The sequence below is a fragment of the Babylonia areolata genome, chromosome 24 (genome assembly GCF_041734735.1).
Source record: "Babylonia areolata isolate BAREFJ2019XMU chromosome 24, ASM4173473v1, whole genome shotgun sequence".
Lineage (NCBI taxonomy): Eukaryota > Metazoa > Mollusca > Gastropoda > Neogastropoda > Buccinidae > Babylonia > Babylonia areolata.
The window spans coordinates 43,427,192-43,452,551 of record NC_134899.1 but is presented as its reverse complement, the minus strand read 5'-3'; the positions used below and the strand labels follow the sequence as shown (position 1 = coordinate 43,452,551).

The following is a 25,360-nucleotide window of genomic DNA, read 5'->3' as shown; positions in this document are numbered from 1 at the left end:
ATTCCATTTTTCGATCTTGAAGAACGTTCATAAAGTCGGGCCAGGAACCGTAACTCATCGCCTACGTTATCTCAACTGTCAGAACCCACTTAGATACAGTGATGTCCCCTGTCAGCGAAGGGAGTGAACTCCTCTCTTCCAAACTACCAGTGGAGAGGAGGGAGTAGCCTACTAGAAATAGGAATAACGTTTTAGTAAAGTATGTGCAGGGGGGGAGTTTTCAACAAAAAAAAAGAAGAAAGTTTTGAATATTCGCACCTTGAGTCTAGGGACAGAAGGGAGGTCAAATCGCATGATGAACAAGAGTGGTCAGCTTTGATGCATCATGCGGTTTGATATTGACAGATTATATTTGGCTAGACACATGCAAACCGTTTCTTCTTCGTCTTCTTTGTTCGTGGGCTGCAACTTTCACGTTCACTCGTATACACGAGTGGGCTTTTTTGCGTGTGCATGACCGTTTTTACCCTCGCCATGTGGGCAATCATACATTGTTTTCGGTGGGTAATGCAAACCGTTGAGAAAGATCAGATTTGCTTGCAGCTGCACGAAGATACCCCCCTACACTTGACCTTAAGTCTATGATGACGTAGAGTGTCCGTTTCGACAAACAAGTACACAGGCATGTCTTTTCCAGTTCTCTTGGTGGGAATGCAGGCCGATCTTTCAGGCATACATGTAATAATAACCATATCCCTCCACCACCCCCCCCCACCCCAACCCCTCCACACCCCCCACCCTCTCTGTCTCCTTCTCTCTATCTCTGTCTTTGTCTGTCTGTCTGTCTGTTTATATATTTCTCCATATCTCCCCCCCCCCCCCTCTCTCTCTTTCTTTCTCGACACCTACTGAGATGTGACCTTTGACTTTCAAGCATTCCAGAATTTCCAGTGCACCCCTGTTATTACAGTGATCCTTCTACACACACCTCCATAAACACATAGAAGAGGAACAACAACAACTACTACTACTACTAATAATAATAACACGAAGAAGAAGAAGAAGAAAGAGAAGGAGAAGAAGAAGTAATGTCTTGCATGTTCACTCAATGTCGCCTACATCTACACTAGGGGTTTGGCCTGTCCCGACTGTATTCATACATTATTCCTCTTCTGGTTCTTCTTCTTCAAAAACAAGAAGAAGAAGAACAGGAATAAGAACAAGAACAAGAACAAAAACAAAAGAACAAAAACAGACACAAGCAGAACAAGAAGAAGAAGAACACGAAGAAGAACAAGAGCAAGAAGAACAAGAATGAGAACACAAACAAGAGAGGCAAGGCCTTCAAGAATCACTTGTGATACACTTAAAAAAAATCGTTAAAATGTGTTCTGTATTTGTTATTATAAAGCTTCGGGTTAAAAAAAAAAAAGAAAAAAAAAAAAGTCCTAACCAGATTCGAACCCCGCGTGTTCGGGTGAGAAGAAACTGTCTTACCCATTACACTATCGTAGCTCCTTGTCTGACGTTCTAAAATTTAATATTTGAACATACTTTTTTAAAGGGTGATAAATCAATTGCGGTATTCGCAGTGAGAACACTGTTTAAATCATATTATTCTGGTGTATCTTGGGCATTCACAAAATCTTTAGGGGAAAAAAAAAAAAAAAAAAAAATTAAGTCAGCGGTAAAGGAGACGTGGCTATCGCCGCAATCACACTGCAACATTTAGCCGTTTTCTCTAGATCTAGATAGATGTACAAGTATAGTTACACCCGCCGGGAATGTAGTACGACACGGTCGATTCAATTTCTCTTTTATGTTCATTCTACTTTTATAGTTTTAAAGTTGATATGAAAATTTAGTATTTTGTTAAACTAATAACATGCAGAGCCAAGTACAAGTACTTCTGAACGACGTATGAAGTGAAAAGGACTTCATTTTGAGAAAAGTCAAGACTGGAAATTTCTTGGTTTCATCAGTTCAAGGGTACTAACTCGCATGGTTTACAATTTTTAACTGTGAATTCCGACTGATTATGTGGATATTTTTTATGGCAGTTTGGGGCATAATCCAGTAAGTGATGAGGCGTTCACAAATCTTTCTCTGAATAAATATTTAACGGTCTCCTTCTCCAACTTTACACCACATGTTATCGTGTATTGTCCATTGAATATAGGATTGTACGGGCAGGTCAACAACTTGAAACAAAATGGCGTCGTTCGCGTTCGCGAAGAATATGAGCACGCGCTTTGAATGTGTATAAATATATGTGCGCAATTGATTTTTGCCCATGACTTTCAGGGCTCAGCCAATAGATCTATAAAGTCCACTCTTGGCATTCATTTTAGTATTTTCCGAAAAAGAACACTTGGACGAATGAATATAGTGAAAGCCCTGTACACTGAGAGTAAAACACACAAGTTCATTATGTATTGAGTATAATTTCAAAATGTAATGTTTAAGATGAGAAAGATCAGTTTAAAGCAAATTAAGTCCCCTAGCATTAATTTCCCTTTTTTACTATCTGCACCAAAACGTTTGCAAAATAAATAAATCTTCCATGCTTAGCAAAAGAAGTTCCTGTTTGAACAAAAAATGATAATAATGACTGCTCTTGTTGTTGTGTCAGAATATCAGATCAAAGTGCCAAGTTTAGAAGGAAAAAAAAAAAAAAAAAAATATATATATATATAACAGTAAATGCAGTTTATATATATATATATATAACAGTAAATGCAGTTTGCATATAATTTTGCTTCATTTTTTAAAGTTTTTTGTGCCCATCCCAGAGGTGCAATATTGTTTTAAACAAGATGATTGGAAAGAACTGAATTTTCCCTATTTTTATGCCTAATTTGTGTGTCAACTGACAAAGTATTTGCAGAGAAAATGTCAATGTTAGTTTACCACGGACACACACACAGACACACACACAACCGAACACCGGTTTAAAACATAGACTCACTTTTTTTACACAAGTGAGTCAACAATAAGAACAATAACAAGAAAAACAAAAGCAAACACAGACAGAACAAGAACAAAAAACATGAAGAAGAAGAATGAAAACAACAAGAACAAGAACAGTAATGTGAACAAGAAGAAGAAGAAGAGCAAGAAAATGAAGAACAAGATGAAGAAGAACAACAACAAGAGTAGCACAAACAATATCAGTATCAGTATCAGTATCAGTAGCTCAAGGAGGCGTCACTGCGTTCGGACAAAACCATATACGCTACACCACATCTGCCAAGCAGATGCCTGACCAGCAGCGTAACCCAACGCGCTTAGTCAGGCCTTGAGAAAAAAACACACAAAAAAAAACACACACAAAAACGGGGGAATAAATAATAGATAAGCTTGCATAAATAAATAAATAATAATTATAATATAGAAAAAGGTAGTAGTAATAATATTAGTAATACTAATAAAATGATAATAATAAAACATAAATAAATAAATAAATAAGACAACAATGGTGATAAATAAGCGGATAAATGTAAAACATGAAGACACACATTCACACATACACCCACACATGCATAACAGAAATGCACCAAACATGCAGTTTCACAGATATGAAAGCACAGTCAAATACATATAAACGTACATGAGCTCCAACACACACACACACACACACACACACATTACCTTGCACCTCCTCTACCCCCCTCCTCCACACACTCATTTCTAGTCTACGTATCGCGGCTTCCACGGCACACACACACACACACACACACAAACACACACTCACAGAGATGAACACTTACTTGTACAAGCACATATGAAAGCACAGTCAAATACATATAAACGTACATGAGCTCCAACACACACACACACACACACACACACACACACACATTACCTTGCACCTCCTCTACCCCCTCCACACACTCATTTCTAGTCTACGTATCGCAGCTTCCACGGCACACACACACACACACACACACACAAACACACACTCAACAAACACACAAACAATAACGAGGACACACAGCGCTAATAATGATGATGATGATAATAATGATAATAATAACAATAATAACAACAACAATGATGATGATGATGGTATTGACATAGCGTTGAATCTCGAGCAGAGACAAATCAAAGCGCTTCCACACCAGTCATCCACACGCATGCATAACTCTTGAAACTGGGAGAAACTGAAGTGCAGTGAGTGCCACTGACCCAGAGCCACCCTGGCGGACGTGGCCTCGTGGTTGATCCAGAAGGACACCCAGGACAGCATGACGATCAGGATGGACGGCAGGTAGGTCTGGAAGATGAAGTAGCCGATGTTCCTCTGCAGCTTGAAGTTCAGCGACAGCCGCTGGTAGTCCCCTGGGAGTAGCGGTCAGTGGGCAGTGGGCAGCATCCCCGTATACACCACCATGGGGGTAAAATAGGTTTTTGGTATAAAGAAAATGTTAGTCACGCTAAATGAAAGATAAAACTTTGCTTGCAAGCGACTTCTGGTCAATTACGTATATATATATATATATATATATATATATATATATATATATATATATATACCACTCCTGGTCAAATGTGTGAGCCTTCAGCCTTCCAGAGTTATTTCCCTTCTTTTGATGACGTAATCAGTTTCACGACAATGACACTGAAGGGATCTAACACTACAAACTTTGAGTTGAGCAATGATAAAAAATTCATTGTAAAATACACATGGACAATGACGCCTTCGAAACAAGACACACTAAGAACAGCAAACGTCTATGCGGACAGAAAAGAACAAACATGTGTATCTTCTTTCTTGCACTGAGATAATAAAAACAATGTTCATTCGCATAGATATACTTTCAAACAACAGATTTTGCAAACATATTTAACTATCATTTTTATAAGCTCATCCATATGACCAATAGATGATAACCTAAATATGCTGATATTATACACTAACGAATTGTATTGGCCAGTTGATTTTATGGTTAGTCAACAGAGTATATTAATTTGGTTATTGTTCACAATATCCCTGTCCTTTTCTAAATGTTTGCTTCCTGTCACATGGGCATATGTATGTATGTATGTATGTATGTATGTATGTATGTATGTATGTATGTAGGTATGTATGTATGTAGTTCGAATGCGTTATCATATGCATACACACAAGCACAATACACGCATATACTTTTCCCCCCGTCTAAAATCACTTCATTTAATGGACGTTAGTTTAATGACCACTCAACCAACCCTGACCATAACCACCCCATACACACAGATAACTCAGTCAAAGTGGAAGACACACAGAAAGCCGTGCAGACTGACACACAGACACATGGGTATATTGCATGGAAGGAAAGAAAGAACCACCACATACCACTGACCATAGAATCGTCATCAAACAGACAGGCAGGTAGACAGACAGACAGGCTGACAGACAAGAAGACAAACAAACAGACAGACTGAGAGAGAGAGAGACAGACAGACAGACAAACAGGAAGACAAACAGCCAGCCACACAGACAGACGAAGGGTACCTGTGAGAAGCTGCTCAATCTTGTTGAGGGTCTCATAGTCAGAGACAGAGAACTGGGGCAGTGAGACGTCCTCCACCCCCGTCACCGCCCCCCTGTCGTTCAGCCAGTACAGTACAATGTCGTCCATCGTGTAGCCGTCTGTAACACGCCCCCATCCCCCCCCCACCCCCACCCCAAAACCTCAGCATCAATTCAGCGCTCATGTTCAGGGCTAAGGCCGGACTGTAGTAACGATCTTAACCATCACTGAATTTACTTAGTGTAAAGAATTTGGTGGGTGCTTTTGTGTGTGTGTGTGTGTGTGTGTGTGTGTATGTGTGTGTGTGTGTGTGTGTGTGTGTGTGTGTGTGTGAGAGAGAGAGAGAGAGAGAGAGAGAGAGTGTGTGTGTGTGTGTGTGTGTGTGTGTGTGCGCGCGCGCGCTTTTCAACGTTTATGGAATGAGTGTTGCGATCTGAGCAGCTCTATGTGTGCTTGGCATTTTTATCTGTTAATGACATACTGATAGGCATATTAATTAATAATCTATTATCATCTGTATTTTGCTCCAGACGAGCAGATAGCCAAGATGATCAGCATGTTCATTAATGATCGACCCTGATCGACGGATGCCTACAATTTTTTTTTTTTTTTTGAGCGAGCAAGCGAGCGAGAGAGAGAGACAGAGATGGGGAGAGAGAGAGAGATGAGAGAGAGAGAGAAGATAGATGAGAGAGAGAGAGAGACAGACAGACAGACAGACAGACAGACAAGCAGACGGGGACACAGAGAGAAACACAGAAAGAGACAGGGATGCAATGAGAGACAGAAGAACAAAGTGCGAGAAAGAGAGAAGAGAGAGAAAGAGAGAGGCGGGGAGGTGGGGAGTGGGGTGGGGGGGCAGAGAGACACAGGGTGTAAGAGAGAGAGGGAGGAAGGGGCAGAGACACCGTCAGAAAGACAGACAAGGAGCGAAAGAAAAGAAAAAAACGCAAAAAACAAAACAAAAAAACAACAAACAACAACAACGAAAAACAAACAAACAAACAAACAAACCAAAAAACAAGCATATATATATATATATATATATATATATATATATATATATATATATATATATATATATATATATACAGAAAGAGATGAAACAGGAGGTCAGGCATCGGGAGAGAGGAAAGGAGTGAGGGAGACAGAGAGAAAGATAGATAGATAGATAGATAGAGAGAGAGAGGGGGGGGGGATACAGAATGAGTCAAAAACGCTGAGAAAGACTGAGGCAGGGAGGAAGACAGAGAAAGAGAGGTACAGAATGAGTCCTAGGTCGTGAGAAAGACAGACAGAGAGAAACATAAACATGGAAAGATAAAGAAATAGGTACAGACGTTGAGAAAGACTGAGACATAAGAGAAATATATAGAAAGAGAGGCACAGATTGAGTCCAAGACGGTGAGAAAGACAGACAGAGAGAAACAGAGAGAAACGTGAACAGAGAGAGTTACAAAATGAGTCATAGGCGGTGAGAGACAGAGAGAACCAACAAAAAAAGAACCACCCCCCCCCCAAAAAAAAAATCAAACACACACACACACACACACACACACACACACACACACTCACACACATACACACACAGATATGCAAAAATGAATCATAGACAGTGAGAAAAAGAGGAGAGGGTGAGAGGCAGACAGGGAGACGACAGAATGGAAGCAGTCAATGACGCCGGACTGCCCTGACTTACAGCTCTCTATCTCCACAGTACATTGCTGGTGGTCCAGAGGATAGTTGTGTAGATCCATCATGCAGGCCAGGGTTGTGGTGAACCTGGCGTGTCACACACACACACACACACACACACACACACACACACACACACACACACACACACACACACACACACACACACACACCACACACGTCGTATATCTTTTGGGTTTGAAAGGAACACTTTTTTTGTTTTGTTTTTTGGCTGGGTTCCTTCACACCTTAGTCTTCTCTATGATAAATGGGCTGACATGGCTGCAAGAAATAAAAAAAAGGATGCAAAACACGAACAGAGAACCACAGAACTTTACGTGCCTATCCGTACAAGAGGGTTACCCGTTACCAGAACAAGCACAAAAGTCTAGGAAATAGACCAGCAACAGTGGCATCACTGTCGCGCAAGAGTTCTAAGCTGCCTGCTCATTTTCATTTTTAGCGGTTCCAATGAAACAGCCTCTTGAATTATGGTACCGATTGATCTCAGCAGTTGAAATACAGGGTAAACTGGTGACAATTATCTTACACAGATGACAGCAATCAGTATATTCCATCTGTACCTCTATTCATCCATGCGCCACCCATTTGTAATCTCATCATTTCCCTCCACCTACCAACCCTTACCTCATACCATAGACGAGAGAGCCGTTGCCGAAAAGCCGAACCATTTTGTTCTTCTCCGTGACGTCATGCAGGAAGGAGCTCTTGTCGTTGGCCAAGAAGGTGTCGGGCACCCATATGCGCTCAGCGAAGTCTCCCGTGAGCGTGAGACTCTCGTTGTCTTGCTCTGAGAACTGCAAGCGTTCGTCTCGCCAGTACTGGTTGAGATACATCGTGATTGTGTAGTCCTGCAACATAACATAGTGTGATCGTGTAGTCTTCCAAAATAACATATTGTGATTTTGGAGTGCAGCCAGAGTACATAATATGATTGTATAGTCCTGTATCATTCGGATGAGACCATAAACCGAGGTCCCGTGTGCAACATGCACTTAGCGCACGTAAAAGAACCCACGGCAAACAAAAGAGTTGTTTCCTGGCAAAATTCTGTAGAAATATCCACTTCGATAGGAAAAACAAATAAAACTGCACGCAGGAAAAAAATACAAGAAAATGGGTGGCTCTGTAGTGTAGCGACGCGCTCTCCCTGGGGACAGCAGCCCGAATTTCACACAGATAAATCTGTTGTGATAAAAAGAAATACAAATACAAATACACAGTGTGGTTGTGCAGCCATGTGTATTCCTTCAATATAACATAGTGTGATTGTTTAGTCATGTAACAGTAAATAGTGTGATTGTGTAGTCCTGTAATATTACATAGTGTGAATGTGTAGTCATGTTACAGTATATAGTGTAATTGGGTAGTCATGTTACAGTACATAGTGCGATTGTGTAGTTCTGTAACAATACATAGTGTGTGTTGTGTAGTTCTGTAACAGTACATGATATGATTTTATAATCCTGCAAAATAGTATGATGTGACTGTGGAGTCCTGCAATACAGCACAGTGTGATTGTGTAGTTATGTAACAGTACATAGTGTGATTGTGTAGTCCTTCAACAGTAAATAGTGATTGTGTAGTCCGGAAACTGTACATAGTGTGATTGTGTAGACTTACAATAGTACATAGTGTGATTGTGTAGTCCTGGTACAGTACGTGGTGTGATTGTGTAGTCATGTAACAGTAAAAAATGCGGTTATGTAGTTCTGTAGCTGTACATAGTGTGATTGTGTAGTCTTGCAGCAGCACACATTGTGTGTGTGTGTGTAGTCCTGCAGTTGTACTCGTAGTACGATTGTGCAGTACGCATCAGTACATAGTGTGATTGTGTAGTTCTGTAACTGTGCATCGTGTGATTGTGCAGTCTTGCAGCAGTACACATTGTGAGTGTATAGTCCTGCAGCAGTACACATTGTGAGTATGTAGTACTGCAGCAGTACACATTGTGATTGTGCAGTCCTGTAGCAGTACACATTGTGAGTGTGTAGTCCTGTAGCAGTACACATTGTGAGCGTGTAGTCCTGTAGCAGTACACATTGTGAGCGTGTAGTCCTGTAGCAGTACACATTGTTGGTGTGTAGTACTGCAGCAGTACACATTGTGAGTATATAGTCCTGTAGCAGTACACATTGTGAGTGTGTAGTCCTGTAGCAGTACACATTGTGAGTGTGTAGTACTGCAGCAGTGCACATTGTGATTGTGCAGTCCTGTAGCAGTACACATTGTGAGTGTGTAGTCCTGCAGCAGTACACATTGTGATTGTGCAGTCCTGTAGCAGTACACATTGTGAGTGTGTAGTCCTGTAGCAGTACACATTGTGAGTGCGTAGTACTGCAGCAGTACACATTGTGAGTGTATAGTCCTGCAGCAGTACACATTGTGAGTGTGTAGTACTGCAGCAGTACACATTGTGAGTGTGTAGTCCTGCAGCAGTACTTATAGTGCGATTGTGCAATATGCAAACAGTACATAGTGTGATTGTGCAGTCCCTCAACAGTACATAGTGTGATTGTGCAGTCCCTCAACAGTACATAGTGTGATTGTGTAGTCCTGCAATATAACATAGTGTGATTGTGCAGTCAGTCATGCAACAGTACACATTGTGAATGAATAGTCCTGTACTTTGCACGTTGTGATTGTGAACTTTAGCAACTGTACACATAGAGGTAGACGTTGTTATGTGGTGACTGTGGTTCAGATGGTGCATGGTGAGCGTACAGTCAAATGCTCCATGATGATTTTCCAATCAATGATGTATTGAGGTTGTGTAGTCTGTGGTACATGTTGATTGTGTAGTCAGTTGGTGCATGGTGATATTGTAAATATTTCATACGTTGTAATTGTGTTGCCAAGTGGTATATTAAGATTTATAGGTCAGGTGGTTAAGTGGCACGTAGTGGTTGTTTGGACTATCTCCCTCTCACGCATACATACATACGCACATACACACACACACACACACACACACACACACACACACACACACACACACACACACACACACACACACTGGGGCGAATCATTCAACCAACAATCAAATACCCCATTGATTGAACGTGTCGTCGAACCTTGAACTTCCCCAACTTTTAACGGGCAAAAAGTTCAACAACAAAAAAAAAAAAGTTCTTCCCTCTTCCCAATCACTGGAAACTCTTTTTCTGCTGACGTGTCTGAGGACACTACTGTCTGTGTCGTCGCCCTCGGTAATTTGATCACCACAACCTGCAGCCTCACCCCCCTCCACACCCCCACTCCCCTCCACACACACACATTCAACTTCTGCCTAAAGCCTTTGCCACACAGTGCTCTGTTACGTGGGAGCAAGTTTGATTGGCCAGTTCCCGTTTCTTCCAATATATAATCATGCTGAAACCTTCAACGGCCTCTTGAGAGTTTGACTCTTTTGTCCTATTTCTCATACACTCCTTTCCTGTTTTGTCTATTCAGCCTCTCCCATCACTCTCTGTGTCTCTTTCTCTGTATCTCTCTAACACACACGCACACATATACACATACGTACACTAACACTCACACACACACACGCGCGTGCGCACACACACACACACACACACACACACACACACACGAATACACTGCAATGTTGTTGCTTTCTTTCATTTCTTTGTACACACACACACACACACACACACACACACACACACACAGAGCTCATTTAGGATACAGACGACAAACAAACCAAAAAAAAACCCAACAAACAAACAAACAAACACACACACACACACACACACACACACACACACACACACACACACACACACACACACACACACACACACACACACAAATCAAGACTTGACACCCAGACAGGCTATTTTTAGAATAACACTGATTGACAGATGCCAACACCTGGCAACTGGCATGAACACGATGAAGGTCACATTGCACAGCTCTGACACTGGATTTTTTGACATGCTGTTTTGAATTTGACAATACTCGTTTAGGTATTTTGCAGACTTGTTGAGGATACCCTAAGGTTATTGTGTGAAAATTCAATGAATTCGGTTTCCTATCACTGAGAAAATATTTGTCAAAAATCGGTTCGCTTATTGGGGGACACCCGATATATATATATATATATATATATATATATATAGAGAGAGAGAGAGAGAGAGAGAGAGAGAGAGCCGGACTTGGAATATGCAAATCACGAAGACTAAATTTCAGTCTGGTGAATTAGGAACGGGTAGAAAATTCTGTGTCGCTTCATTGCCTTGGCAGGCTGTGAATGGAACGGTGTGCTTCAGTGACTGCCCCTTGACAAAAGGCAGACCACCCAGATAAAGGGAATTTGTGCTTGTGATTTGTGACTTTGAGAATGAACTTTCGTTCTTTCTTTCTTTCAATTCTTCTTTCTTTCCTCCATTCTACCCTCCATTCTTTTTCGTCCTCAACATTAAGACTTTTCTTTTCTTTATGATTTTTAATAATGAACTTTCTTTCTTTCTGTCTCTCTTTCTTTTCTTTCATCCATTCTTTCTTTATTTCCTCCATTCTCCTCTTCATTCCTTTTTTGTCCTAGCCATTAAGACTTTTCTGCTCTTTGTTTCTTCTTTTCTTTTATTTCTTGCTATTTCTCGTTCTTTCTTTCTTTCTTTCTTTCTCCGTCTTTTTGTCTCTGCATCCGTATTTTTTCCCTTTTTTTTATCTCTTTCTTTGTTTCTTTCGTTTTGTCTGCTTCTTTTCTTTCTTTTTTTCTATCTCCCTTTTTGTCTTTTTAAGTCGACGTTTCCTTTCCTTTTGTCAAGTCAAACTTCTCTGTATTCTGCTCTGGACGATCCATTCAACTTCAAAACGAAGAGGTGCATTCGTAATGTCTCACTCAGCACTAGAACTGACAGAACACAGATCGCTTTGTGGAGTGGTTGACTGGAGAATGGACAACCACCTCTCCCTTCCCCATCCACACCCTTCCTCACTCCCCACCCCCTCCAGAAACAACTCCCTTTCCATCCCCTCACCCCTCACGTACATTCCTCCCTCCAGGAAACAAACTGATCCAAGGTCACACAGAAGGTTCGCTTTTTATCCTTATCTACATCTTCCTGACCTTGAGAGGTTCCATATTGAGTCTACATAATTGGAATGGATGATGTAATGTAAGGTCCAAATAGCAGTTTACTCTGCGAATGTAAAAGACTTTACGTCCACAGAGCAATATGTTGATGAAAACAAATAAAGTAAAGAAAAAAAAGGTAAATGAAAAACATTTAAATGCAAAACAACACAACATTACATTTCAACAAAACACATTTTACAGCAACACGATAAAAAACAAAATGTTTCAATGTTAAGAACAGAGACATACAGATAGACAGACTAACACAGAGAGAGAGACAGAGAGAGACAGAGACAGAGGACAAGACAAATGGTTTATTGTACATCAGCCTCAGGCCATTATACAAACACATGGGTGTGGAGGGGTGGGGGGTGCGATCGGGGGGAAGGAGGGGGCGGGGAGCAGGGGAGTCGGGGGTCGGAGGGGGCACAGTCTGGACAAACATATCAACAGCAACAACATTGTTATAATATGAATTCGCGTGCTGGCAAAAATTCAAGGTTTGACAAACATCTTTAACACACACACACACACACACACACACACACACACACACACACTGATGATGATACTACTGCTAATAATAATACTAGGAGAGAGAGAGAGAGAGAGAGAGAGAGAGAGAGAGAGAAGCAAAGAGCTATGCGCACCACTCAACCAATCAAAATCCCGATTGAAAGAGTGGCCGAAACGTTGCCACTTTCGCCAACATCCAACACGCAAAACTTCAAAAAGTGTCCCCCTCCCTCTCCCGACCCTTGGAAATTCATGTCTGCTGTCGGTCGGCCCTGCTGAAGCGTCTGTGGCCCCACAGTGGGTGGTCCTTTGCCCCGCTAATCTGATTCCCACATCCTGAGTGGACAGCCTGTCCACTCTGCCTGAAGATCTTGTCACACTGGGCGATAGCACGTGCACAAAACCCCTCAGCTGCTAGCAACACTCGCCAAGTTCTTTTTTAACTGGTATGGCAGTGGCTCGGAGCCAGGTTTAGAAAGAGCAGACACTAAAATGAAATTTGTGTTTGCGGTTTTTTTTAAGAATTTGGGTGGTTGTTGTTGCTTTTTTGTCAACCAGCTCTGCATTTTTTTTTTATAACCGCATATTCAACTTCTGACCAAAGCAGTTGTCACTCAGCACTTGACTTGATGGATCAGCGTTATTTTTGTGGAGGCCTTAACCAGTGCATTGGGTAAATGCGTAAGTCAGGAATCCGCTTGCTGTGTGCTTTTCTTTAATGTTTCTTTATGGGTCTTTTATTTACTTTTTTTAACAGATGCGGTGATCAGTCTGCAGGCTTCGACACCTCATTGAACCTTCAACTTTGTGGACTGTTTTCTGGTCTGGTGGACATCTCCTCCATCGAGGCAGCCGGAAGTTCTGAGGTCACGCACGAGCCGAATTCATTTCCTTCTCGTACTTGGTTGCACTTGAGTGAGGATTTGTATCTTCAAATCCCTGAATGAGAATGACGGTAGGTTCGCCGTTTGCAGCGTAAGTACAAAGTAGTCTCCTCTTTCATGAAGACTATTCGTGATGAACTGGTGGCTAACAGCGGACTTCTGAAGAGACCTCAGACTTCTCGACAAACGATGGAGTGATACCAACAAGAGAGGACCGCAAAGTATGGAGTGTTTTGACTGCCGAATGCATCCGACGACACAGAAGCATCTACGTCTACGGGAAAAAAAACTTTGGCAGATTTTATGGGGTATGGGAGGGGTATAGGTAGGAGGAGGGATAGGGTGGAGTGTTGGTAACAAAAAAAGCCTCAAGAAGCTCATGTTTGTGGACAATGATATGATAGTCAGTCGTGTCCGACTATGACCATCAGAACAGCAGAGGAGACAACCGCTGTATTGACTAATTTGGGCTAGAATTGGATTATAGGAGAGAGTGCCTTGCCCGAATATGATTTGTGAAGCGCTTTCACTCAGAATTCTCCACTTTTTTTTCTTTTTGTGATTTCATCTGCACTGTACTGCGGCACAAGACAAGACAGGGCAAGACAGGTAACTCAGCCTTTCAATCAAGCTGCGAACGTGTCACGGTTCTGGTAATTTTAACTCATTCTGCTCCAGCTAGGTACGAGATAACTCATACCAAGATTACGTCCTCTGTGGACCAGGTACGAGTATTCTCGTACCAACACACTATTCTAATTTCGTTCATTCTTGCTTGGTACAGTTCTAAACTGAACCGTTCACTGATTCCGGAAGTATGAAAACGAAACTTTGTTTGACCGATTAAAACAACAATTTTCCGTCGATTATTGCTGTTTTAGTGAACCACCCTGGGTTTTTTTCTACAGTGGTTTCATGTAGTGGTGGTCCAAAGGAGATGCAGCAGGCATGTAGCTGTGGGGTAGAATGAGTTAATCCCATTGTTTTCGTTCGAAAATCGTGCAATCATCGGTTTTCTGTGGACAACCTCGGGCACTTTTCTCCGGGCAGTGGAGTAAATCACACACTCTTAAGCCGGAGAGTTCTCATTTACAGCTCAGATTAAGATGTCACAAACACACCCTTCCCGCAGGGTTAACGATGTTTTGGTGGACACAATATCCTGATTCTTGACTCCGGAGGACGCCGGAGGACACGAGGGAAGGGGGGTTGGGGGGTGGGGGGGGGTGAACAGGCCATGTCAAAACACAGCAGGATATATGGACACCGAGAAAAAAAAAAGTCCTAATTGGAGGCTGCGGGGAATTTTCGATCTGCAGATGCAAGCGCGTGATCTAGTAGAAGGATGCTGATGGATGCTCATGCAATATTTGCATGTGTCACTTGTCTGGTACAGTTTGCTGGCAGGTTTTCGGCACTTCTTTTCTGGGCTGTGAAAGGTCGTGTGGTTTCTTCTCGTGCTGTTGGGAACCGTTTGGATAAATCTTGTAAACGTTGGGCTCACTTCTTGCCTCTTGACTCTGCCTCTGTCTCTTTATGTCTCTGTTTCTGCCTCTGTCTCTTCTCTGTCTACGTAATTATGTCCCTGTCTGTCTATATCTGTCTCCGTTTCTCTATGTCTGTAACTCTCCTTCTCTCTTCCTTTCTTTCTTTTTCTTTCTTACTCTCTTTCTTTAATGTGATTACTCCCCCCCTCCCTTCCCCCTAATCTACTGGAGGCTATTTGGACAACTTTTTCAACTTTTAGCTAACTTTTTTGCTGTTTGAGTCTGACTCTGCCTGTTACTTCCATGCACATGTCTCTCTCTCTCTCTCTCTCTCTCTCTCTCTCTCTCTCTCATCCTCATGCGTCTTTTTATCAATAGATATCTGTGTGTGTGTGTGTGTGTGTTTGTGTGTGTGAGAGAGAGAAAGAAATAGAAGGAGAGGTAAGGGGGTTATCTCATTGTCCATAATAAAATCTTTTTAAACCACTCCAGAAGGACTGACCAAAGACGGCGACTGGACAAGGTAAACGGAGCCTCCACGATGACCCAGATACCCCGGGTACAGTGTTACCCACTGTCAACAGTGCGATGTGAGAGTAACTGGAGGTAGCGGGTGGCAGCCAGACCACTGTTAACGTGCAAATCGTTTTATAACATTAGCATGGGGAGGGGGGGTGGGGGGTGGGGGGGCTTCTTCACTGTTGCCTTTGGTCGTCAAACTTTTTTTGTGTGTGATAACTTTCAGCGGATGATGAAATGTCTAAGAGCTCACCAACTTGCGATTGCGTTTACCTTTGTCTGTGGCTATCTATTTAGTGATGTGTCTCCCCTCTCTCTCAGTGTGCGTCTCTGTGTCTCTGCCTGTCTGTCTGTCTGTCTCTTTCTGTGTGTGTGACTCCAGGACATACTGCACAAACAGCAGCACAACTCTTCATTACGCTGGAAACAGTTTGTATCTGTCTCTCTGACACTGTTTCTGCCCCCCCGCCACCCCCCCCCCCCCTCTCTCAGCTTATTGATGACAGTTGTTTTTGTTGTTATTGTTTTCATGAAGTAAAACTAAGTTTGGAGATACCTACTGATAGTTGAAAGCAGTCTCACTGAGGTCATTTTCTGGTATTCTCTTCCATGGAACAGAAAGGCAAGGTATATGGAAGTTGGTGATGCCTTTCCCCCCCAGTAAGACAACATATATAAGAATGAAATAGATGTTATTCAGTCTTACTTTCAACTGAAAACAGCAATGGGAAACATATCATCATCATGGCCTGGCTTCGCTGACGAAGATCTAGGAAGGGCGTTGTCCACGTCTGATGCAGGCACGCTCATGGCTGACAAGGCCAATGCGGGAAAAGCAGAGTCGGCCGCAGCGGCTGCAAGGGAAAGTCTGGTCTGGGTTCGCGGCTGCAGCGTCGTGGTTCTTCCTCCTTCTGCGTTTGTCCTCAAGGCTGGCCCTGCGGTTGTTTTCGAAGGAGGAGACAGCTTGGTGGATGGTGCGTCGCCAGGTCTCTCGATCAGCGGCTACTGCGGACCACTGGCGATGGTCAATGTGACAGGCACCGAGAGCTTTCTTCAAGGAGTCTTTGTATCTCTTCTTGGGTGCTCCTCTGTCACGGTGGCCAGTGGACAGTTCGCCATACAGCGCGATCTTGGGCAGGCGGTGGTCCTCCATCCTGGACACGTGCCCTGCCCAACGTAGCTGGGTCTTTAGCAGCACTGCCTCGATGCTGATAGTCTTTGCCTGCTCCAGGACCTCGACATTTGTGATGTAGTCACTCCAGTGGATGCTGAGGATGGTGCGAAGGCAGCGCTGGTGAAAGCGATCAAGCAGTCGTATGTGGTGCCGGTAGGTGACCCAGGTTTCGGAGCCATACAACAGGGTGGGCAGTACAACAGCTCTGTACACGCTGATCTTTGTGTCTTTCTTCAGGTGTTTGTTGTTCCACACTCTCTTGTACAGCCTGCCGAATGCGCTGTTTGCCTTTGCAAGTCTGTTGTCGATCTCCTTGTCGATCTTGGCGTCAGACGAGATGGTGCAGCCTAGGTAGCTGAACTGGTGGACCGACTTCAGCTCTGTCTCACCGATGCTGATGTGAGGAGCGTGGAATTCTTCCCGTGGGGCAGGCTGGTGGAGAACTTCCGTCTTTTTCAGACTGACTTCTAGGCCGAAGAGCTGCGCAGCCTCTGCGAAGCAGGACGTTATACGCTGCAGGGCCGCTTCTGTATGGGCGACGAGGGCAGCATCGTCGGCAAACAGAAGCTCTCTGATGAGTTGCTCCAGTGTCTTGGTGTGGGCCTGTAGCCGCCTCAGGTTGAATAGGCTGCCATCAGTGCGGTATCTGATGAAGATACCGTCGTCGTCGCCAAGATCTTCAGTGGCCTGTTGGAGCATCATGCTGAAGAAGATCGTGAAGAGGGTCGGCGCGAGGACACAACCTTGTTTCACTCCATTTCCAATTGGGAAGGGCTCCGAAAGGTCGTTGCTGTGTCTGACCTGTCCACGCTGTTCCTCATGTAGTTGGATGACCATGCTGAGGAATTTTGGGGGGCATCCTAGACGTTTCATGATCTCCCACAGACCTTTTCTGCTCACGGTGTCGAAAGCTTTCGTGAGATCGACGAATGTCGCATACAGTCCTTTGTTCTGTTCCCGACATTTTTCTTGTAGCTGTCTGAGAACGAAGACCATGTCAGTGGTGCCTCTGTTGGCTCTAAAACCACACTGACTCTCTGGGAGATGTTCTTCGGCGATAGTAGGCACCAGCCGATTTAGGAGGACTCTGGCGAGGATCTTGCCTGCGATGGAGAGCAGAGTTATCCCCCTGTAGTTGGAGCAGTCCGACTTTTCTCCCTTGTTTTTATACAGGGTGATGATGACTGCGTCACGGAGGTCCTGTGGTAGATTGCCTTGCTCCCAGCAGCAGACAAAGAGGTTGTGGAGTTTGGAGTGTAGTGCTGGGCCTCCATTCTTCCATGCCTCCGGCGGAATTCCGTCAACCCCTGCTGCCTTGCCACATTTCAGCTGTTCAATGGCCTTGACAGTCTCTTCTAGGGTTGGTAGCTCGTCCAGTTGTAATTTCACTGGCTGTTGTGGGATGCGGAGAATTGCCGAGTCTTGAACCGTGCGGTTGGCGCTGAAGAGGGCCTGGAAATGTTCCGACCACCTGTTCAGGATCGACGTCTTGTCTGTGAAGAGCGCCTGGCCGTCTGCGCTGCGCAAAGGACTCTGGACCTGGTATGAGGGACCGTACACCGCCTTCAAGGCTTCGTATAAGCCCCGGTAGTCACCAGTGTCTGCACAAAGCTGAGCCCTCTCTGCCAGGTTGGTCCACCACCCATTTTGAATCTCACGAAGCTTGCGCTGGAGGTTGCTGCATATGAGCCGGAAGGTTGCTTTCTTCACCGGACAAGACGGTTGTGCAAGGTGAGCCTGGTGGGCTGATCTCTTCTTCGCCAGCAATTCTTGGATCTCCTGGTTGTTTTCGTCAAACCAGTCCTTGTTCTTTTCGACGAGAACCCAGGACTTCTAAGAGACTCAGACCTGCAAGATGGAGTGATACAACAGGGACCGAAAATAGGATGTTTGAATGCCTAATGCTCCGAGAAGAAGCATTACGTCACGGAAAAAAAATTAAAGTGTAAGTAAGAAAGTATTGTAACAAAAGCCCAAGAAGCCATGTTCCCGGAAATGATATATTCATCTTCCGCTATGACCTGAACAGTGTGCCACCCTGGATAATTTCTAAATTATATAGGAGACGTGCCTCCCTATGATGTAGTGGCGCTTTCACTCAGTTAGAATACTCCCTTCGTGCCTGACGCACTCCCAACAAGACAGGCAAGCAGGTCCAGCCATTCAATCAGCGCGGGGCGAACTGTCCGGTTGTGTAAGTTTACTCTCTCTGCGCATCAGATAATAATCAAGATACTTCCATGTGGACCGAGGATTCGACCACCACTTTCTACATTTCTGTCATTCTTGCTGGAAAAATGAACGGGTTCCTGATTCCGGAAAGTATCTGAAAAGAACTTTGTTGACAAATTAAAACACATTTTGTCGTTTTTGCTTGAACCAACCCTGCTAATGCAGTAGTGTTCCGGGTGCAGGCTTCTGTGGAAATAGTTAGTCCCTCTGTTTTGCGTTGAAAATGGGCAAGGTGACAATGCCTTTTCCCCGGGGCAGGGAGTTCCCCCTAAACGGGGTTTCTCATATCGCTCATTTAAATGTAAAACATTCACCTTCTTGCCCGCAGGTACGATGTTTGGAGGACAACAATATCCTGTTTTGCTCCGGAGACGGGAGGCGCGATGGGAAAGGGTGCTGGTGGGTGGTGGGGCAGGTTTTCAAAACAGCTGGATAATGGACCCTGACCAAAAAACTAAGCCTAATAGGGCGTTTTCGTTCTGGATTGGGCAAGCGCTGACCAGTAAAAGGGCTGTGATGCCTTTTTACAGCCGCCGTGTTTCTGGAGTTCGCCTTCTTTCCCTGAAAGCGGGTTCTTCGCTGAACCGGGATAAATGTAAACGTTTCATTTCTCCTAAATGTCTGTCGACTAGGTCTGTTTCGCCCTTTCTTCTGTCTGTGATTTGCTGTCTGCATATCCGCATGTTCGTATGTTCAGCTCTCCTTCGCCCTCTTCCCTATTTCGTTTGCCTTTTTACTTCTCTAATTGTTACTCGACCCCTTTTGGAGATGGACCGTTTTCCACTTGGTAGCCTAACTTTTGGCGTTGAGTTGATCTGTGTTTTACCCACCTTCTCTTCTAGCCCCCTCTCCTCTGGACCTCATGCGTGTCCTATAAAAAGGTGTTGGTGTGTAGGTGGTTGAGTTGTGCTGTGCAGCTGGTAAGTAAAATCAGGGGACAATTTTTCCTAAAACCCCTCATGCAGGATTGCAATGCGGCCAGGACAAGTACGAGCCTCCGTTACCCGCCCCCACTTTCCCACGTACAGGGGCTTGGAACTAGGTGGTGGCGCGACTGGACGTGTCGTTCAAGCATGCGCATGGGGCTTCTTAGGTGGAGTTGCTGGCGTCAAACTTTTTGTTACCTTTCACCCGGTGATAATCTCCATGACCCTACAAGCTTTGGACCGGTGACATTTTTGAGGTCCCCCCTCAGGTCGTCGGTTTCTATCTCAGTCTGTCTCTTCCTGTCGTGTGTGACTCAAAAACCCTCCACGAGCACGGGCGCGGCTCTTCAAAGCGGAAAACATGGCATGGACCCAGGTTCTGCTGTCCGACACTGCCCCCGCACCCCCCCTTACACTTCATGGGTTTTTCTTTTCAGTTTTTGCTTGGGTACTTAGATGGAATGTCTCACAGGCATTTTCGAATCCTCTTCCCATGAAAGACGGGAGCAAGGTGTATATTGGTACCTGTGGCAGGTAGAGACCTGACCTGACTTACAAAACATAATGGGAAAACATATAAAGAATGATGAATAGGAGTGTGATAAAGGAGCCTGTGGTTTTGCATGTTTCAATTCTTTTTATGTGGTCTTTTTTTTTTTACAGCATCGAAAGCCTGCTAACCAGTGCCAGCTACACTGGACAAGGCACGTTGTCCGCATGACAGACAGCAGGATCCCGAAGATGCTTTTGTATGGCCAGCTGAAGGAAGGCCACCGCGAACTTGGAAGACCTTGCAAGCGCTTCAAGGACAACTTGAAGACAAACCTCAAAGCCTGTGACATAGACATCGCTTCCTGGGAAACTGATGCCCTTGACCGCTCTCGCTGAAGAATGCTGTGCTCTAATGGCATGAAGACGTTTGAAAACAAGAAAACGCTGGCCATTAAGGAGAAGCGTGGGCGAAGGCAGCAGGGCTCAACTTCTGGAGACGTTTTCCCTTGCAACACATGTGGGAAGTGCTGCACATCCAGAATCGGCCTCTTCTCCCATATGAGGACACACACCGACAGACAAGCCTGCCTGCCTACTCATCCGTCGGTCCACATTATTTTACAAACGAACCAAGACACTAATAACAATACACCATCTTTCCCCAGCAACAACAACAACAACAACAAAAGAACCCCCCCCCCTCCCCTTGGCGATCCCTTCCACACTCTCAGAAAATGAGGGTCGCCTTGTTAACGTCCCGTCACAAATGACCCCCCGCGTTAATACAAGGCGGGTCTGGGTCAGGCAAGACGAAGAGGAAAAAGAAGACAAAGCAAGGACAATATCCGGCCAAATGACGTGCTGGGCCTGAGGTGAGAAGGGAGGGGTGGGTGGCGGGAGGGTGAGGGGGAGTGGGGTGTATCCGTGTGTATGTGGGGGTGCGGGGGGTGACCTGGTTGGGGGGCGGAGGGGGCTGTTTGTTGGATGCCGGATAAACAACCACCATCCATCAGTCTGATCCCTGGCAGCCTATCTTCCTCATACTGGCAACTCCCACCCACCCACATCACACCTACCCCCAGCCCCCCCCCAGCACCCACCTCCCCCCCCCCCCCCCCCCACCCACCCCACACACACACACCCCTTCCGGCTGTGCGCTGCTGATAGTCTTCCCTTCGTGAGTGTGTCCAAGGTGATTTTGAGCGTTGGTTTGGATTATGTTACTTACACACACAGAGACACAGACACACAGACACACACACAGACACGCACACAGACACACACACACATATATACATATATACATATATTATATATATATATATATATATATATATATAGAGAGAGAGAGAGAGAGAGAGAGAGAGAGAGAGAGAGAGAGAGAGAGAGGGCAATTCTTAATTTCGAGGATAACAGATAAGCACTGGTGTGCCTTTTTTTTTTTTTACATCCGGTCCCGCCCTGAATAGGGTCTACACTTAATACTGAAAAGAATTAAAGCATGGTGAAAGAAGAAAAACATTACAGAGGAGAAGAGAGAGAGAGAGAGAGAGAGAGAGAGAGAGAGAGAGAGAGAGAGAGAGAGAGAGAGAGAGAGAGAGTAATAAATCCAAGCCATGCTGTCTCAAACTTCCGTAAAGAAGGGAAGAAGCGTCGTATTTCACTCTTGGTTTAATTGGGGGTGGGTTAAAAGTGAAGTGATCGGAGCATGGATACATTGCTCACTGCATTACGGCATGAAATGCAATGTTTAATTAACCCTTCAGACTTGTTTTGCGGTGTCCAATTTTTAATCTGTATTATATATATATATATATATATATATATATATATATAAGAGCCTTCTGGGCAGCCGATGGTCTGGCATGTGCGCCACGTGTCCAGCCCAGCAAAGCTGGGACTGCATCAGGATGGTGAAGATGCTGGAAAGGGTGGCTTTTGCAAGCACCTCCGTGTCTGGGGTCCTGTCTTGCCACTTGATGTTCGGTAGCTTCCTGAGGCATGCTGTGTGGAAGTAGTTCAGCTTCTTGGCATGTCATTGGTACACTGTCCAAGTTTCGCAGGCGTACAGTAGTGTGGGGAGAACTACTGCTCTGTAGACCTTTAGCTTGGTCTCAAGACCAATGCCTCTTCTGTTCCAGACATTTGCATATAGTCTACCAAAGGTTGCGCTTGCTCTTGCAATCCTGACGTTCACTTCATCGTCGATGGTCGCATTTCGTGACAGTGTGCTGCCAAGGTATGTGAACCGCTCCACCGCATTGACCACTGACTGTGATGTTGGGCTCAACGTAGGGTTTCCCTGGGGTTGGCTGATGGAGAACTTCAGTTTTCCTCGTGCTGATGGTAAGGCCGAAGTTCCTGCTGGGAGTGGCAAACTTGTCAACGCTGAGTTGTATGTCAGCTTCAGATCCAGCGTTGAGGGCACAATCAACAGCAAACAAAAAGTCTCTGATGATGTCTGTCATGACCTTCCTTTTTGCTTGAAGCCTTCTGAGGTTAAACAGCTTGCCATCTGTTCGGTACTTTAGGCCGATTCCAGCATCGCCATCTCTGAAGGCATCAGTAAGCATTGCAGAGAACATGAGGCTGAACAGTGGTGGAGCCAGGACGCAGCCTTGCTTGACACCATTTGTGACTGGAAAAGGAGCAGATGTTTCGCCATTGTCCTGCATGCCTTCATGGAATTAGCTGAACAAGGAAATAAATTTCCGAGGGCATTCACACTTGGCCATGATCTTCCACAGTCCCTCTCCTACTCACGGTGTCGAAGGCCTTAGTGAGGTCGACACAGGTGGAGAACATCAGCATTTTGCTCCTGACATTTCTCTTGCAGCTGCCTTGCAGCAAACACCATGTCGGTGGTTCCGCACTCTTTCCGGAATCCACATTGGCTCTCAGGCAAATGACCTTGGTCAATGTGTGCTGTGAGGCGGTTTAGTAGGATCCTGGCAAGTATCTTGCCTGCGATGGAGAGCAAGGAAATGCCCCGATGGTTATCACAGGCTTGCCGGTTCCCCTTTCGCTTGTACAAGAGATGATAGATGCATCTTTGAAATCCTCGGGGATCATCTCTTCTTTCCACATGAGTGAGTACAGCTGATGGAGCTTCTCAGTCAGCACAGTGCCTCCATCCTTGTAGACCTCTGCTGGTATGGAGTCTGAGCCAGGTGCTTTGCCACTGGATAGCAGACGGATTGCTTTCTGGGTCTCAAGAAGTATTTGCGGATCGTCCAGTACTTCGTTGATGGGGACTTGTGGGAGACGGTCTATGGCTTCATCATTTATGGAGGAAGGGCTGTTTAAGACACTGTTGAAGTGCTCAGCCCAGCGTTCGAGAATTTTCTCCTTCTCGGTGATCAAGGTATTCCCATCTACACTGAGGAGGGGGGATGATCCTGAGGATGTGGGGCCGTAGACTTCTTTTAAGGCATCATAGAACCTCTTCATATCGTGCCTGTCAGCATACCCCTGGATCTCATCAGTATACACACACACACACACACACACACACACACATATATATATATATATATATATATATAAATATATATATATATATATCTTTTGACGATCATATCAAAGAAATGGGTCTGTCTACAAAGCCAGAAAAAAGTATCTTAAGGAAAAGCAAACAAACAAACAAACAGCACCCAAAGCATCCTGATTCCATGGCAATCTTATTCTCATGACTGAGGACTGACATCAAACTATGCAAGTCCCAATATCAAACAATACGAAACTTCATCAAACTACGTGAAACTACATTACCAGCTGTCGTGTGATACACTGTTATCTTTCAGCTGTGGAAAGCCCTTGGGGTAACAATGTACATTCCTCTAAAACGGAGATGAAATCATCTGCAAACTTACCAGACTGAGTTATTTCCATCTGACCAGTTATGCAGACGAAAGTGACTAATGCGTACTTGCGTATTTTAATAGAAGAGATAAAAAAGACCCCCCCCCCTTCCCCCCAAAAAACAACAACAACAACAACAACAAACAAACAAAAAAAAAAGAAAAAAGAAAAGAAAAACAAAACAAAACAACAACAACCAAACAAATAAACAAAAACAAACAAACAAACAAAAAACACAAAAACAAACAAACAAACAAAACCACAAAACAAACAAACAAACACTCAAAAAAAAGAAAAAGAAAAAAAGTCTTGGCAACAGCACACAGCCTTGTTTGACACCAGAATTATTTTAATAGACTAGGGCTTCGGTCAGAACCCGTCGTAAACATATGCTCCCTTCTTGCCCTTGTGGAAGGATGTCATCACTCTGCATGGTTTTCGGATATTTTCACGAACACGCTGAAAATGCCCTTTCTTGCTGACCAAGTCAAAAGCTTGACCATACCAATGCATGGCAAATAAGAGGCTATCCCCTGTTTTCTGATTTTCTATTGATGCTGGTGTACTCATATATATATATATATATATATATATATATATGTGTGTGTGTGTGTGTGTGTGTGTGTGTGTGTGTGTGTGTGTGTGTGTGTGTGTGTGTGTACACGTATGAAAATATTTGCGTGACTCGAACATGACTTCTTTAACTCTAATACTGAAACCAACAGTTTCACACATGTGTATATAAGAACATAAGAACATACTTGAGACAAAAGCAGTTGCTTGATCAATTGGAACTCTGTCTTATTTTCAAGTCAACTTTCTTCATAAAGTTTTATCACAACTTTCCTTTAAAACCACCAAAAATGAAATCTCTCTAATAAAACTGTTCAATATTACAGTTTCGCACGCAGACACTTGCCTTTGCTTAGCAATTATTAATTGAATAAAACACATCACAAGTACACCTTTGCCAATCTTTGAGTTGAAGAAACAGACCTTGAAACAAAAGCAACA

At 44.2% G+C, this 25,360-nt stretch overlaps 1 protein-coding gene across 1 annotated transcript in view; it reads right to left on the bottom strand.

Annotated features, from left to right (window-relative positions):
* The window catches only part of LOC143298639 (gamma-aminobutyric acid receptor subunit beta-like), a 353,929-nt gene that overhangs the window by 68,246 nt on the left and 260,323 nt on the right, over positions 1 to 25,360 (bottom strand). Inside the window, exons 4-7 of the mRNA XM_076611519.1 lie at positions 7,800 to 8,023; positions 7,156 to 7,238; positions 5,438 to 5,575; positions 4,129 to 4,281 (exon numbers count right to left, since the gene is read on the bottom strand). Coding sequence (XP_076467634.1) covers positions 4,129 to 4,281; positions 5,438 to 5,575; positions 7,156 to 7,238; positions 7,800 to 8,023 — 598 coding nt within the window. The remainder of the gene's footprint in view (positions 1 to 4,128; positions 4,282 to 5,437; positions 5,576 to 7,155; positions 7,239 to 7,799; positions 8,024 to 25,360) is intronic.